The sequence below is a fragment of the Lagopus muta genome, chromosome 4, assembly GCF_023343835.1.
Source record: "Lagopus muta isolate bLagMut1 chromosome 4, bLagMut1 primary, whole genome shotgun sequence".
In the NCBI taxonomy this organism is placed as follows: Eukaryota; Metazoa; Chordata; class Aves; order Galliformes; family Phasianidae; genus Lagopus; species Lagopus muta.
In genome coordinates, this window is record NC_064436.1 from 70,614,579 (window position 1) to 70,628,799 (window position 14,221).

At 54.7% G+C, this 14,221-nt stretch overlaps 1 protein-coding gene across 10 annotated transcripts in view; it reads right to left on the bottom strand.

Moving 5' to 3' along the window:
* Positions 1–14,221, bottom strand: part of DYSF (dysferlin) — a 73,320-nt gene that overhangs the window by 13,097 nt on the left and 46,002 nt on the right. For all 10 annotated transcript variants that reach the window (XM_048941705.1, XM_048941703.1, XM_048941701.1 and 7 more), the window contains 6 exons: positions 12,605–12,775; positions 12,218–12,360; positions 8,882–9,021; positions 7,415–7,503; positions 7,103–7,198; positions 3,697–3,838 (listed from right to left, as the gene is read on the bottom strand). In XM_048941705.1, the coding sequence (XP_048797662.1) occupies positions 3,697–3,838; positions 7,103–7,198; positions 7,415–7,503; positions 8,882–9,021; positions 12,218–12,360; positions 12,605–12,775 (781 nt within the window). The remainder of the gene's footprint in view (positions 1–3,696; positions 3,839–7,102; positions 7,199–7,414; positions 7,504–8,881; positions 9,022–12,217; positions 12,361–12,604; positions 12,776–14,221) is intronic.

The following is a 14,221-nucleotide window of genomic DNA, read 5'->3' on the forward strand; positions in this document are numbered from 1 at the left end:
TTGGCCTTCTGCCTCCTTCCCAAGCAGGACAGCAGCTGAGCACAACAGCCACCATCTTTGCCTGGGGGCACAGATTCTGGAATCACTCCACGCAGTGCTGTTTTCTCAGCCCCCATCCCACTGCCATCGTGGGATTGCCAAGCGTTGGGTCTTGGCAGCAGCACTGCCAGCCCTCAGCTCTCCACTCAGCCACGTTTTGCTCATCCCTTTCCACACTGGAAAGCAGAAATCAGTGCAGGAACTTTGCTGGAATATCACAGGGGCTGTTGGTGCGTGCCAGGTTGCCTTGATAAAGATTGCTGCATCGTCGTGCCTGCAGGTTTTGGTCCCACTGAAATGCCTTATTCATGACTATCTTTGTGTAATTACATCTTCTTCCAAAAACAGAAGAAAAGCTACTTGGAGCACACTCAAATGATGCGTTTTGGCTGCATTTTGAGTGAAAGAAATGAACACCGTGTACTTTGGGGCACAACAAAAGATGGGAAAAAGGAGAGGAATATGTCCCACATTCCAAAGCAGCAACCCTTCTATTTTTTTTCTTTTCACTTTCCAAGACCAAAGAGAAGTGGAAATTTCAATCCGATGAAATATCACCTTGCCTTTCATAAAAACCAGCGCTCAGTGCTCATGATTTCACATCAAAACCCACTGGGGCGCAGCGGCTCCTTGGTGCACACTGGGGATTTGGTGACGTGGCTCTGGGGGGCCGTGGTCAGTGGGATGGTGGGATGGGTTGGGGTCGGTGATCCCAGAGGTCTTCTCCCACCTTAATCACCTCTGTGATTCCGTGATCCTATGGCCTCATGCTGAGCTCTTGTGGGGACCTTTTTCGAGGTGCAGAATGAGGTGAACTCCTTTTTCAGGAGCGGCAACATTTTTCTAACGCTGCTGCATCAACAGAAGATAGGGGTGGAGGGGCAGACGAACATCCTGAGATGGTTAAAAGGTTTGGAGAAGCAAGGACAGGAGCCCATGCTTCCCATCTGTGAGCTGAACTGACACCTGCACGGTGCACAGCTTTCCCCTGAGGTGCATTGGGATGTGGATGCCCCAGCCCTGCAGGCATTGGAGGCCAGGCTGGATGTGGCTCTGGGCAGCCTGGGCTGCTGGTTAGCGACCTGCACGCAGCAGGGGGTTGAAACCAGATGAGCACGGTGCTCCTTTGCAACCCAGGCCATTCTGTGGTTCTATGAAACCCCAGAGCTGTGAAGCTGTGGAACAAAGCCCCCCAAGGCTGGTTGCAGCAGGCAGCATCACCCCAGGTTGCTGGGCTCTCCCCCATGCCCTGCACGCTGCCATCCTCACGCTTTTCGGACACCATTGGGTTTGGGTTGACCCATCCCCACGGTGCAGCCACAGGGAACTCCAGCACACAAAGGAGAGCAAATTGCAGGCTGCTTTCCTCCCGCAGAGCAGCACCAGCCACGCCGGGTGCAGGTGGCTTTTAGCAGCTCAGCGTTTGCCAGCTGACCATTTTGATTTAAATTCCACTTTCCATCGCCTGCGTTTCAAGTTTGGAGCACGGGGTTTTTACAGCAGCAGTAATGAACCCTGAGTTCAACCAGCACATGGCCAGATCAAAAAAAATTGCCAGAGCGGAATGCGCCCCGCAAACACAAAGCACGGCTTTTCATTCATTATTTTTTCCTTTACAGAGAGGTTTTACAAGCTGTTTATTTTCTGATACGGTGTTGGCAGACATGCGGTCGGAGGAGAATCAATATCAGCACAGTGGGATGTATTTTCCTAAACGGTTTATAGGGGGGGGGGGGTCTTTGCTTTTTCAAAGGGGGATAATTGAATGTAGTACACACTGTACTTTTGATTTGTTTAACATGAAGCGTGAAATGGGCACCGCTGTGATTCCGTCAATCACTTTAACTATCCGGCAATTCATTTCGAAGCCAGGCCTCTTTGCAGGGATCGTCTGGTTCAAGGCATGGGGGGGGGGGGGAGGATTCGCTCGGCATCTTCACCCCTTCCAAGCCAGGCCATGCTGGGACCCACAGGGGACAAGTTGGGGGGCGCTCCAGGTGAGTTTTGGGGACGCAGGTGGTCCCTCTGCAAGGAGCTGCCATTGAGGGCTCCACAGCCAAACCAACTCCAGGTGGTGGTGGGAGGGCAGGGGAGGGGGGCTGGGGGGCAGGAGGGGGCTGAGCTTTTGGGGAGGTGTCACAGAACGACCATAGGGGTTTATCCCTGCTGCCAGCCCCAGCAATACAGCCGTTAACCTTCGGGTGATGGGAGAAGGAAACGTGAGGCGGACCCCCTCCCCTAACGCATTCCTTGAGAGCCTTCCAGTCCTTCCATCCAACTGTTCCCTTTCTTCCTTGCAACCCCAAACTCGCAGTATCATAGGATCATAGAATCATAGAATGGCCTGGGTTGAAATAGGACCACAATAATCCAGTTCCAACCCCCTCCTGTGTGTAGGTCGCCAACCAGCAGCCCAGGCTGCCCACAGCCACATCCAGCCTGGCCTCGAATGCCTGCAGGGCTGGGGCATCCACAACAAACCCACATCTGATCACAGCATTGCACTGACATACCTAAGAAACACCAGAAGCAACGCTCAATGTTTTGGCCTCCCAGGAGGCCAAAATCACACCTGGTTTCTAATCCCCACCTGAAGAACCAGCTCTCTTTTCAGACCAGGAGCATCTTCACCTCGAACCCCAAAGCAAAGATTTCCATCTCATCTCTGCACAACAGCACATTCCAACTGCTGTTCCTCTGCACGCCCTGCTGCCAAGCATCCCTTCAGGACACTGCTTCTTTCTTTTCCCCCTTTTTAGCTTTTCTATGAAGTTATCATAGAATTGTTTGAGTTGGGAGGGATGTTTAATGGTCGTCTAGTCCAACTCCCAGCTCACGCAGAGCGATGCCCATTCTGCAGTGCTGGAGACCAGGACAGAGCCAGGGTTGGGTAGGCACACGGTTGGGTAGGCACATGGTTGGGAGGCTCCATCCATGTGGTTGGGAGGCTCCATCCATGTGGTTTGGGAGGCTCCATCCATTTAGTTTTGAGGCTCCATCCATGTGGTTTTGAGGCTCCATCCATGTGGTTGGGAGGCTCCATCCATGTGGTTGGGAGGCTCCATCCATTTGGTTTGGGAGGCTCCATCCATGTGGTTGGGAGGCTCCATCCATTTGGTTTTGAGGCTCCATCCATTTGGTTTTGAGGCTCCATCCATGTGGTTTGGGAGGCTCCATCCATTTGGTTTTGAGGCTCCATCCATGTGGTTGGGAGGCTCCATCCATGTGGTTTTGAGGCTCCATCCATTTGGTTTTGAGGCTCCATCCATGTGGTTGGGAGGCTCCATCCATTTGGTTTTGAGGCTCCATCCATGCAGTTGGGGGCTCCATCCATGTGGTTTGGGAGGCACCATCCAACCATCCCACAGGAACATCACCTCCGTCTGCAGAGCAGCCCCACTGCTGAGGCCCCACACAACTCAGAGCATTTTGACACTGCTGCACCAACGCTCAGCTGCTTCCATGCCAGAGGGGGGGATTGGTCTCTCCATACAATATTCTGACCCAACAAACATGGTGTTCCTCTACACGTAGAGGCAAAGCTACAAAACCACACGGGACAGACACCCTCCTCTACACGAACAATAACCTGTTGGCCACTGACTTGCATCTGGTCGGGCAGATCAGCCCAGAGAAGGCACAAACATCAGCACTCACCTTTTTTGCAATGCAACACATCTGCTCGGCAGGGAGATAGTCGAAGGGGAAGATGAATCTCCAGTTGAAGTTGCCTTCTCCTCCCATCGACCTGTAGTGCACGTCCGTCTTCTGCTTGTTCTCCTCGTGGCCAACCAGCCAGCTGCAAAATGCAAACACAGGGCCTGATGTGGTGGGATTTCTGTCCCAGGAGGGGTCCCAGAACCACGGAGATGTGGTGGAGTGGGCCGGGGTTGGACATGGAGGATCCTGGAGGTGTCTGACACCCTTAGCTTCTAATCTGCATTGGTGAGAGCTCCTTTGCTCTTTGCAGCCACCCAGCACGCTAACACCAGTCCTCTTGATGAAGGCAACACAATGAAGAAGCAAAGGCCCATTTTTTTCCTCTGTTTTCTATCAGCTTCTTGGGACTTTCTGGAGATCCCAAATGACCGAAAAGCCCCACAAAACCCTCATAGGAGTTGGACTCGATGACCCCTATGGGCCCATTCCAACCTGGGATATCCTATGATTGTATGGCCTCACCCTGCTGTGCCAGGGTGCCCCCAACAGCCCAGTTCCACCCCCCCCCCAGTTCTCAACCTACCCAGGGTCAAACGGAAAGCATTCCACCACCCAGCAGTGAGTTTTGCAAGTGTGAGGTTCTCATTCTGCCCTCCTTCCTCCTCCAAGAGTTTCCAGTCTTCAGCAATGAACAAAAATACAAGACAACACATCCACTCACAGGATTCTCCCACTGAGCTCAGCGCACTTCACAGAACCATTAAGGTTGGAAAACACCACTAAAATCATCTACTCCAACCATCCACCCACCCCTACTGTGCCCCTAAATGCCACATCTGCTCTTTATTTCACTTATAAGCTCTCGGCGGACCAAGGCCATCCCATTACTCAGGAAGACAATGTTTAAAGATGCCAAATGATATCAGACAAATCACTGTCGTGGTGGTTGGCTGAAAGAGGGCTCTGGAGGCTTCTACCCAACCTGCTCCAAGCAGGGCTGCTTTTGTCTCCCAACACCTTGAAACATCCCAGGAAGATGAGTGAGAGCCTCCCACCTCCCACATAATCCTTCAGCTCCACCCACTTGGTGAAGAAAAGCTCAATTGGAGACTGGGCTGTGAAAGCAATACAAAAATATCCCCCACCTACGACAGCAACAACGGCTGAGATCTTTTCAGACTACCAAGAAACAACATCTTCACTTCATTAAAACAAAGGGCAGGGGGCTTCTTGCACAACACCAAAGCACTTCTTCCATTTCCCTCCCTAATTGGCAAGCAACAACCTACATATCATCATAGAATCAGAAAGGGTGGAAAGGACCTCTAAGATCAAGTCCGACCACCAACCCACAGCCACCATGCCCAGCCACACAGCCACAGCATCATTAGGGTTGGAGCAGACCTCCAGGATCACCAACCCACAGCCACCATGCCCAACCATACAGCCACAGCATCACTAGGGTTGGAGTGAACCTCCAGGATCATTAACCACACAGCCATAGCATCATTAGGGTTGGAGCAGACCTCCAGGATCACCAACCCATAGCCACCATGCCCAACCACACAGCCACAGCATCATTAGGGTTGGAGCAGACCTCCAGGATCATCAACCACACAGCCACAGCATCATTAGGGTTGGAGCAGACCTCCAGGATCATCAACCACACAGCCATAGCATCATTAGGTTTGAGCAGACCTCCAGGATCACCAACCCACAGCCACCATGCCCAGCCACACAGCCACAGCATCATTAGGGTTGGAGCAGACCTCCAGGATCACCAACCCATAGCCACCATGCCCAACCACACAGCCACAGCACCATTAGGGTTGGAGCAGACCTCCAGGATCATCAACCACACAGCCATAGCATCATTAGGTTTGAGCAGACCTCCAGGATCACCAACCCACAGCCACCATGCCCAACCACACAGCCACAGCATCATTAGGGTTGGAGCAGACCTCCAGGATCATCAACCCATAGCCACCACCATGCCCAACCACACAGCCACAGCATCATTAGGGTTGGAGGGGACCTCCAGGATCATTAACCACACAGCCACAGCATCATTAGGGTTGGAGCAGACCTTCAGGATCACCAACCCCACAGCCACCATGCCCAACCACACAGCCATAGCATCATTAGGGTTGGAGCAGACCTCCAGGATCACCAACCCACAGCCACCATGCCCAACCACACAGCCGCAGCACCATTAGGGTTGAAGTGGATCTCCAGGATCATCAGCCACACAGCCACAGCATCATTAGGGTTGGAGGGGAACTCCAGGATCATTAACCACACAGCCACAGCATCATTAGGGTTGGAGCGGACCTCCAGGATCACCAACCCACGAGCACCATGCCCAACCACACAGCCACAGCATCATTAGGTTTGAGCAGACCTCCAAGATCACCAATCCATGACCACCATGCCCAACCACACAGCCACAGCATCATTAGGGTTGGAGCAGACCTCCAGGATCACCAATCCGTGACCACCATGCCCACTCAGACAACCACAGCATCATCAAGCTTCGAAAAGACTTCTGAGATCCCCCAGGCCGACCCCAACCACCCCTCCATGCCCAACAGCCACGTCCCCAAGTGCTGCAGCTGAACACAGAGGCTGTAGCCAGTAAAGGGAACGCTGGGGAAAGACTTTAGGAAGCCAAGCAAGATCTTTTCACTCATTTACAGCACAGTAAGAGCAGATGGGTCAGCAGGGGTGAGGGATCCCACCAGGCACCGCACGCTCCTGCCTTGCCATGACCCTCTCCGAGAGCTCCCAAGCCCCGAGGTGCACGGGGAGCGTGGCTGGAGCTGATAACAACACGCTTGATGTGAATTCCAGGTAAGCAGCCCGCATTCTGGGTTCACAAGAGGAAAATTAGGATTGTAAAAAAGGGATTTGCAGTCTGTTTCAAAATCCTACCTCTTCCTGTGCATAAATCCAAAGAATGCGCAAAATAAGTAAAGTCCCTTGGCTGGGGCTGCACCATTTTACACGAGATAAAACATAAATGGAGCCAGGCAGAGAAGGGAATGAGCCAAAGGAGTTCCTGCTGGTTGCCACATTTTTGTGTGTTTCAAGGTTAAAAAAAAAAGGGGAATTCCAAAAAAACAAAATAAAACAGCTCTGCAATGAAGCAAGCACGTGGAACATCCCCAGGGCTGTCCAGGAGGGGGAATGGGCAGATCTGAGCCCTGACAGCAAAGCTGCTTCCCCAAATCTCACCCTTCCATGCACAACCATCGTGAGCATCCAACTGTTGGAGGAGCCCCTTCATCCCACAGGGATGCACTGCACGGCTGTGCCAACCCCTTTGAAGCTGCCATATTGCCATGTGCCATATTGCAGCTTCGAGGCCAAGGTGCCCAGAAGACACAGCAGTGAGGAGGCTCACCCTTTGACGTAGATGTCACTCATCTTCTCCCCGGTGATGCTGAGGTCGTCGAGGATGACATCCTTGGTGTTCCAGATGATGCAGCGCAAGTAGAACCTGGACGTGGGATTGAAATGAGACAAGTGGGAACCTCAATTTACAGCCCTCCCAGCAGCCTGGCTGGGCTACTCAGCTGCTTAACCTGACAGCTCCAAGTCCCCTCTTCTTCCATCACAAGGAGAAGGTGCAGGAGCCACCACCACACTGATAAAGAAACAAGAAGCCAACGCTGCACCGATGGACCAAACCAACTGGGAATGGAAGACTGCTCACCTCTTGGCTTTGCGTGGTGTGATGTTGAAAGGGGGGCCAGGCTGACCCAAGGATTTTGGAAACAGGTCCACCCACATCTGTAGTTTTCCCTGGAAAGAAAAGAGGTGAAGCGTGATGGGCCTCCTGGCTGGGTGAGCTTCAGTCCTCAGCAGTGGGTGCAGGAAATACCACGTGCTCCCTGGTTTCCTCACTGAAACTACAGGTTCCCTACCAGAAAAGCATCATTGAGCGCTGCATGAGGATTATTTCAGTGACCCTTGGGCATGTATTAACGGCCTGAGCTGCATCAGAGGTCATTCTGGACTAGTGAAGCTGCGCTCTAGGTTTGCTCTCCAAGGCTGAAGATGTCTACAAAGAGCTGATTGAAGGGAGGTGTGTGGAGGGAGCACAAGCAGCTCACTGCTTTTCCTGTGTCACAGCAGCTGCCCCCAGCTCTGAACAGCTGCTCTATGGGTTTCTGACCATCGGATGGGACGAGGGGGACAGGATCTCACTCTGCCTTCACACTGCCCTTCCAGGGAGGGAGCAGCACAAACACAGACGAAATCTCAACAGAATTGAGACACGGAGGAAACACCCTCAACCAAAAGGTGGGCAGCTGGATCATCTGGTCCCTGATGGTTGGGCCCGAGGGTCTCAGAAGTCTCCTCCAACCTTAACGATTCTCTGACTGTACAAGTGGGCACAGCAGGGATGGGTTGATGGCAGGCTTAGAGGTCTTTCCCAACCTTAACGATCTGTGATTGCATCAGTGGGCACACTAACTGGACTCGATCATCTTAGAGCTCCTTCACAACCTGAACGATGCTGTGAGCAGGCGTGGTGGGGAGATGGGTTGATGGTTGGACGTCCAACCTTCATGATTCTGTCATTCAGTGATCCTTTGTCCCCACGGCTGCCCCCAATGTGACAACAGCACGTCGCAGCTGTGAGCTGCAATGTGACCCAATGGCCAGCTGACAGCAGGCACCTCCTGCCTCTAATCATGGATTCCAGGGGGTGAATTAAGGTGGAAAAACCTTAGAGCAGTTGCCGGGGCATTTATGGCTGCTGGCAGCTTCCCTCTCCCATGCTGGACTGGTTAAAAACGAACCAAAAGAGGCGGTTCTGCAGAACTGGCTGCATCAACCAGTAAGAGAGATGAGGACAAATGGCTTTGCTCCCTTGAAGCACTTTTTGATCCAAATGCAAAAAGTGCACGTGCATGCTAGTGAAAGGGGCTAGGCTATGTACAGATACCTGACTTGTGACTGATTTTGGACAGAAGCCCACGTGGCTTTTGTCTGGCTAAAAACAGCCACTCTGCCATGGCACCGAGACGTTACACCTCTGGCATCTCCTTCCCACTGCACTGCCGAAGGAGCCTGCAGGATCCTTACCATTTTAGAGCAACTTCAGGCTGCCCCAGCACTGGGTTAAGAAGCAGAGGATGCTCCCAGCCACGTCCCAGCCCACAGCACTGCTCACCTGCTCGATCTCTGGCTGCAGGGGGCTGTAGAGGGGCCGGGTCTCCACGTGCTCTGGCACCAGCCCTTGTTTCCGCAGTGCGTGCAGGGCCAGCCGCTCCTCTGCTGGCCCCAGGTGAGGGTTGTGGGGTTTGCCATCCTCTGCCAAATGCAAAGCAAGAGCAGTGTTATGCCAGGGGAGCAAGCAGCACTATCCCTCTCTTGCAAACACTGCAAGGATCACGTTGAAGCAGAAAGATCTGGGGTTTGGTTCTGCTTGCGGTGCCTCCAAGGCTTCAACCAGCCCAGAATTACAGCAGCTGGGGTTACACCACGGCCCCCACAGCCATAACCCCATGTACCCACCCCACCTCCATCCCTCTGTTTCCTTTCCTCCTCACAACTCCCAGTCCAACCCACATTGCTGCCATCACCAGCAGACGTTGTCCAGTGCGTGCTTGAAGCCCTCAAGAGACAGGGAAGGCTCAGCTGCCTTCCTACAGCCGGGTAGGTTGGCTATCAGGAGGGATTTTTGCATGGATAGGGCATGGAAGCACCGTGCCCAGGGGGGTGGGGGAGTCCCCATCCCTGCAGGACAGGAGGATGTGGCATTTAAAGATGTGGTGTGGTGTGGATGTGCGGTGTGGGGTGATGGTTGGACTCAACGGATGGATGGATGGATGGATGGATGGATGGATGGATGGATGGATGGATGGATGGATGGATGGGTGGGTGGGTGGGTGGGTGGGTGGATGGGTGGGTGGGTGGGTGGGTGGGTGGATGGATGGATGGGTGGATGGATGGATGGATGGATGGATGGGTGGGTGGGTGGGTGGATGGGTGGGTGGATGGATGGATGGATGGATGGGTGGGTGGGTGGATGGGTGGATGGATGGATGGATGGATGGATGGATGGATGGATGGATGGATGGATGGATGGGTGGATGGATGGATGGATGGGTGGGTGGGTGGGTGGGTGGGTGGGTGGGTGGGTGGATGGATGGATGGATGGATGGGTGGGTGGGTGGGTGGGTGGATGGATGGATGGATGGATGGATGAATGGATGGATGGATGGGTGGGTGGGTGGGTGGGTGGGTGGATGGGTGGATGGGTAGATGGATGGATGGATGGATGGATGGGTGGATGGGTGGGTGGGTGGATGGGTGGGTGGGTGGGTGGATGGATGGGTGGGTGGATGGATGGATGGATGGGTGGATGGATGGATGGGTGGATGGATGGATGGATGGGTGGGTGGGTGGGTGGGTGGGTGGATGGATGGGTGGATGGATGGATGGATGGATGGATGGGTGGGTGGATGGATGGGTGGGTGGATGGGTGGATGGATGGATGGATGGATGGATGGATGGATGGATGGATGGATGGATGGATGGGTGGGTGGGTGGGTGGATGGATGGATGGATGGATGGATGGATGGGTGGGTGGGTGGGTGGATGGATGGGTGGATGGGTGGATGGGTGGGTGGGTGGATGGATGGATGGATGGATGGATGGGTGGATGGGTGGGTGGATGGGTGGGTGGGTGGATGGATGGATGGATGGATGGGTGGGTGGGTGGGTGGATGGATGGATGGATGGATGGATGGATGGATGGATGGGTGGATGGGTGGGTGGATGGATGGATGGGTGGGTGGGTGGATGGGTGGGTGGGTGGGTGGATGGATGGGTGGATGGATGGGTGGATGGGTGGGTGGGTGGGTGGGTGGATGGGTGGGTGGGTGGATGGGTGGATGGATGGGTGGATGGGTGGATGGGTGGGTGGGTGGGTGGATGGGTGGGTGGGTGGGTGGGTGGATGGATGGGTGGGTGGGTGGGTGGGTGGATGGATGGGTGGGTGGGTGGATGGGTGGATGGGTGGGTGGATGGCTGGATGGACGGGACCCTTCCCAACTCCACAGCTCTACAATGTAAAAGCAGCCAAGATCCTTGGCTGGGTGATGAGATGAGCTCCATGCAACGTCCTGCTCTGCTGGGTTTGAGGTGACAGTCAGAAAGGAGAGGACGGTGTGTCCTGGTCCCCACAGCCACGCTGGGACAGCTGTAGGACCTCACCAGGACGGCTGCTCACAGCCACAGCACTTCAGGGCCGTGCACCTTTGAGGACCTTTGAAATGAAATGCGTTCCATAAATACTGCTGCAGCTCTGCAACCTTCAGGTGATGTATCCCAGCTCCTTTCTTGGCAAGATCTTGAAGTGGTTAACTTCAGACAGATGGGCCATTTCCCAAGCAGTGGAAACCTGGTATGTGTGTGTGTGTGTGTGTGTGTGCGCACGCAGGAAAAGAAAAAGCCCCTCTCGGAAAACAACAAATGTGGGGGTTATGGAATAACGGTTCGGCTGCAGGGCTTGTAAAATCCATGCTCTCGTGTTTAATAGCCTCACTTTATACCACCAGGTTCAGATCTGACACCGCTCCACACACACAGCTGGTTTCCAGATCTCCTCGAGGTCAAGCATCAGACTTTGTTCTGTTTTTTTTTTGAACTGATTGCCATTAAAGCAGAGGAAGGTGAAAGGCAGGGGCTGGGAGAGGGGGGAAGACCCCGCTCGCTTAACACCTCCCCAGCCCTCTCTGAAAGCCTTTCACTTAACAAAAGGCTCTGAAGGAACCCTGGCTTCCTCCTGTGCCGGCATCACAGATTTGTGCCCTGATCCCAGGGCACAGGTGGGCATCAGCCCTGGGCCGTGCTGCCCAAAGTGCAGCTCCTGGGCCTGGCCAGGGAGGTCCCACCTCCACCCTGAGCCCCACCTGCCCTTCCTTCTGCCTCTGGATCCCATGGGATGGGCACCAGTGGATGCTCAGGGAATTTCAGGCATTCACGTCTGTGGGCTTTTGGAGCAAAGCAAAAGAACGTCTCTGCTGCATTGGGTGGCATCTCCTTCAAGGTGTGAGCTGCAGCGCGCTGGCATCGTGTGGGACATGGTCTCCCCCTAGCGACCCCAGCCCCAAATCACATGGGCTGATAGAGCAACCTGGGCTAGAGCTTGTCCCCAAGGGCATGATGCTCCCAGCCGCTCAGGGGAAGGCTGAGGCTGTGGTTATGGTGGATCATAGAACCACAGAATGGCCTGGGTTGCAAAGGAGCACAATGCTCATCCAGTTCCAACCCCTTGCTGTGTGCAGGGTCACCAACCAGCAGCCCAGGCTGCCCAGAGCCACATCCAGCCTGGCTTTGAATGCCTGCAGGGCTGGGGCATCCACAGCCTCCTTGGGCAACCTGTTCCAGTGCATCACCAGCCTTAGAGTGAAAAAATGGGAGGTTTGGGTTCAACCCCCCCAACACCACCCTCTGCTCTGGGTGAAGGGAATCCACCCCCAGCCCCACAGCAGCCCCATACCCAGCTCGGAGAGGATGTACTCCTGGTCGCGGAAGATGAGCCGGTCGGACGCGTAGGTGGGAGCCTTGCAGTGGTGCTGCAGGGAGAAGAGGTGGAGCAGCTGGGAGGGACGGAGCTGATCTCGCCACTGGTTGGGCCCAGAGCTGGAACCAAATAGGAGAAAGCAGCAGTTCAGCACAGGGCAAAGAACCTCCAACCTCAACCAGGTTGGTGAGAGGGGCTGCGCGTCCCAGCAGTGTCCGCTGAGCATCCCAACAGCCCCCCAAACCCAACCCAGCTGAAAGCAGGGCACCCATCACCCCAAGGGCTGAGGAACTGCCCCAGGGTCACCTGGGCACCACAAAACCTCAGCAGCTGTGGAGCTCCAAGGCCTGCAGAGATACCCACACGCAGTAGGTCTGGGGAAGCCCACAGCGTGCCCCGTATTTCGACAGGAACCGGTTCTCCAGGTCGATGACGGTCTCCCCAATCTTCTCATCCTTGGACAGGAGGTCGTAGTCGTACAGTGTGACCTTCAGGTCCTTCTCCAGGGGCAGAGTGCAGCTCAACTCGAACATCCTATGCCACGGGAACAGAGAAATCAGCGAACCACAGAACACCTCCAGTAGGAAAGGACCCATAAGGATCATCAGGTCCAAACCCTGGCTCCGCACAGCAGCACCACCTGAAAATCAGACCATAGATGTCCACGGGATGGGGGTCGTGCTGCTGAACCAAACTGCCCCACCAGGAAGGCGCCATCACTGCACACCTTTGCCCCACGGGTTGGTGTGATGGCTGGACTTGAAGGTCTTTCCCACCCTAGCTGTCTCTACGACTCTATCGGTGCTGCGCTGCACTGCCTTCGCTGGTGGAGACGCCATCAAGCAACTATGAGCAAGCTTCGGTCTTCCTTAGTTTCTCCATCTGCTAATTGGTGCAGCCACCACAACATCCAGGGGTAAAGAGCAGGAACTGAGAGCCCTCATCGCCACGGGGTGAGACTGGGAGCTTTGGAAAACCATCTCCTCTTTGAGCCCAAAGGGCATAAATCTGAAACAAGGGTCAGCATGGGATGGGCCATGCCCAAAGCCTCCTCACCCTCTTCTGCTGGTCCCAAGCACCGTATTTTGTGCTGTTTCCTCTGCCATTGCTACACCAACGTAACACACAGCAAACCTTCCTCTCCCTCTTCAAATACAGCGTGACAAGAGACAAAGTACCAAAGCCCATACAAAGCATGACATCCAATGCAAACAGAGCCATTGGCCATGGGTGTTAGAGATGGGGAAAGGACACAGGGCGACAGGACAGCCCAGGTCTCTCCCAGCACCACCAGGATCCTCCACTTTGCAGCCCCCAACCAACCCACAGCAGCCTTTAAGGAGGGGAAGTGAGCCATTATGCCACCAATTAAGAGCGCGGGAGGAGCTGGGGGTCAGCAGAAAGTAATTAGCCAGAGCTGGAAGGCAGCCAGGGGGAAAAAGCTCATGAAAAGGGAGGTTTAACAGCCGCCAGCAGCCGGGACCTCGCTGTTACACCGCGCTGTAAAGGCTGGGTGGGAGGTGAGGCCGCCGTCTAGACGGCCCATGGCCGGGAGCCAGCTGCTGCAACAGGGGACGTGCCCCTCTCCGCCCCCTGGGAAAACAGAGCTGCCCTCTCTGTTCAGTCAAAGAGGAGAGAACTTGTCTACCCATGGAGTCCTCCAAGCCCTCACCAGGATCCCCACCATCATCCTCATCCTTTTTGCTCACTGCCTTTGGTGTCCATCCCACTCCCCCTCTTTTTTTGGGGGGGGGGGAAGAGACACAGCACTGACAGCCTGAGCTGCTGAGACCCCGAGGCGGCCAGCTGGACCTCACACACCATAGGGCCTGCAGGCATTCAGGGCCAGGCTGGATGTGGCTCTGGGCAGCCTGAGGCTGCTGGTTGGTGAGCCTGCACGCAGCAGGGGGTTGGAATTGGATCAGCACTGCGCTCCTTTGCAACCCAGGCCATTCTGTGATTGTTTGAACCACTATCCTG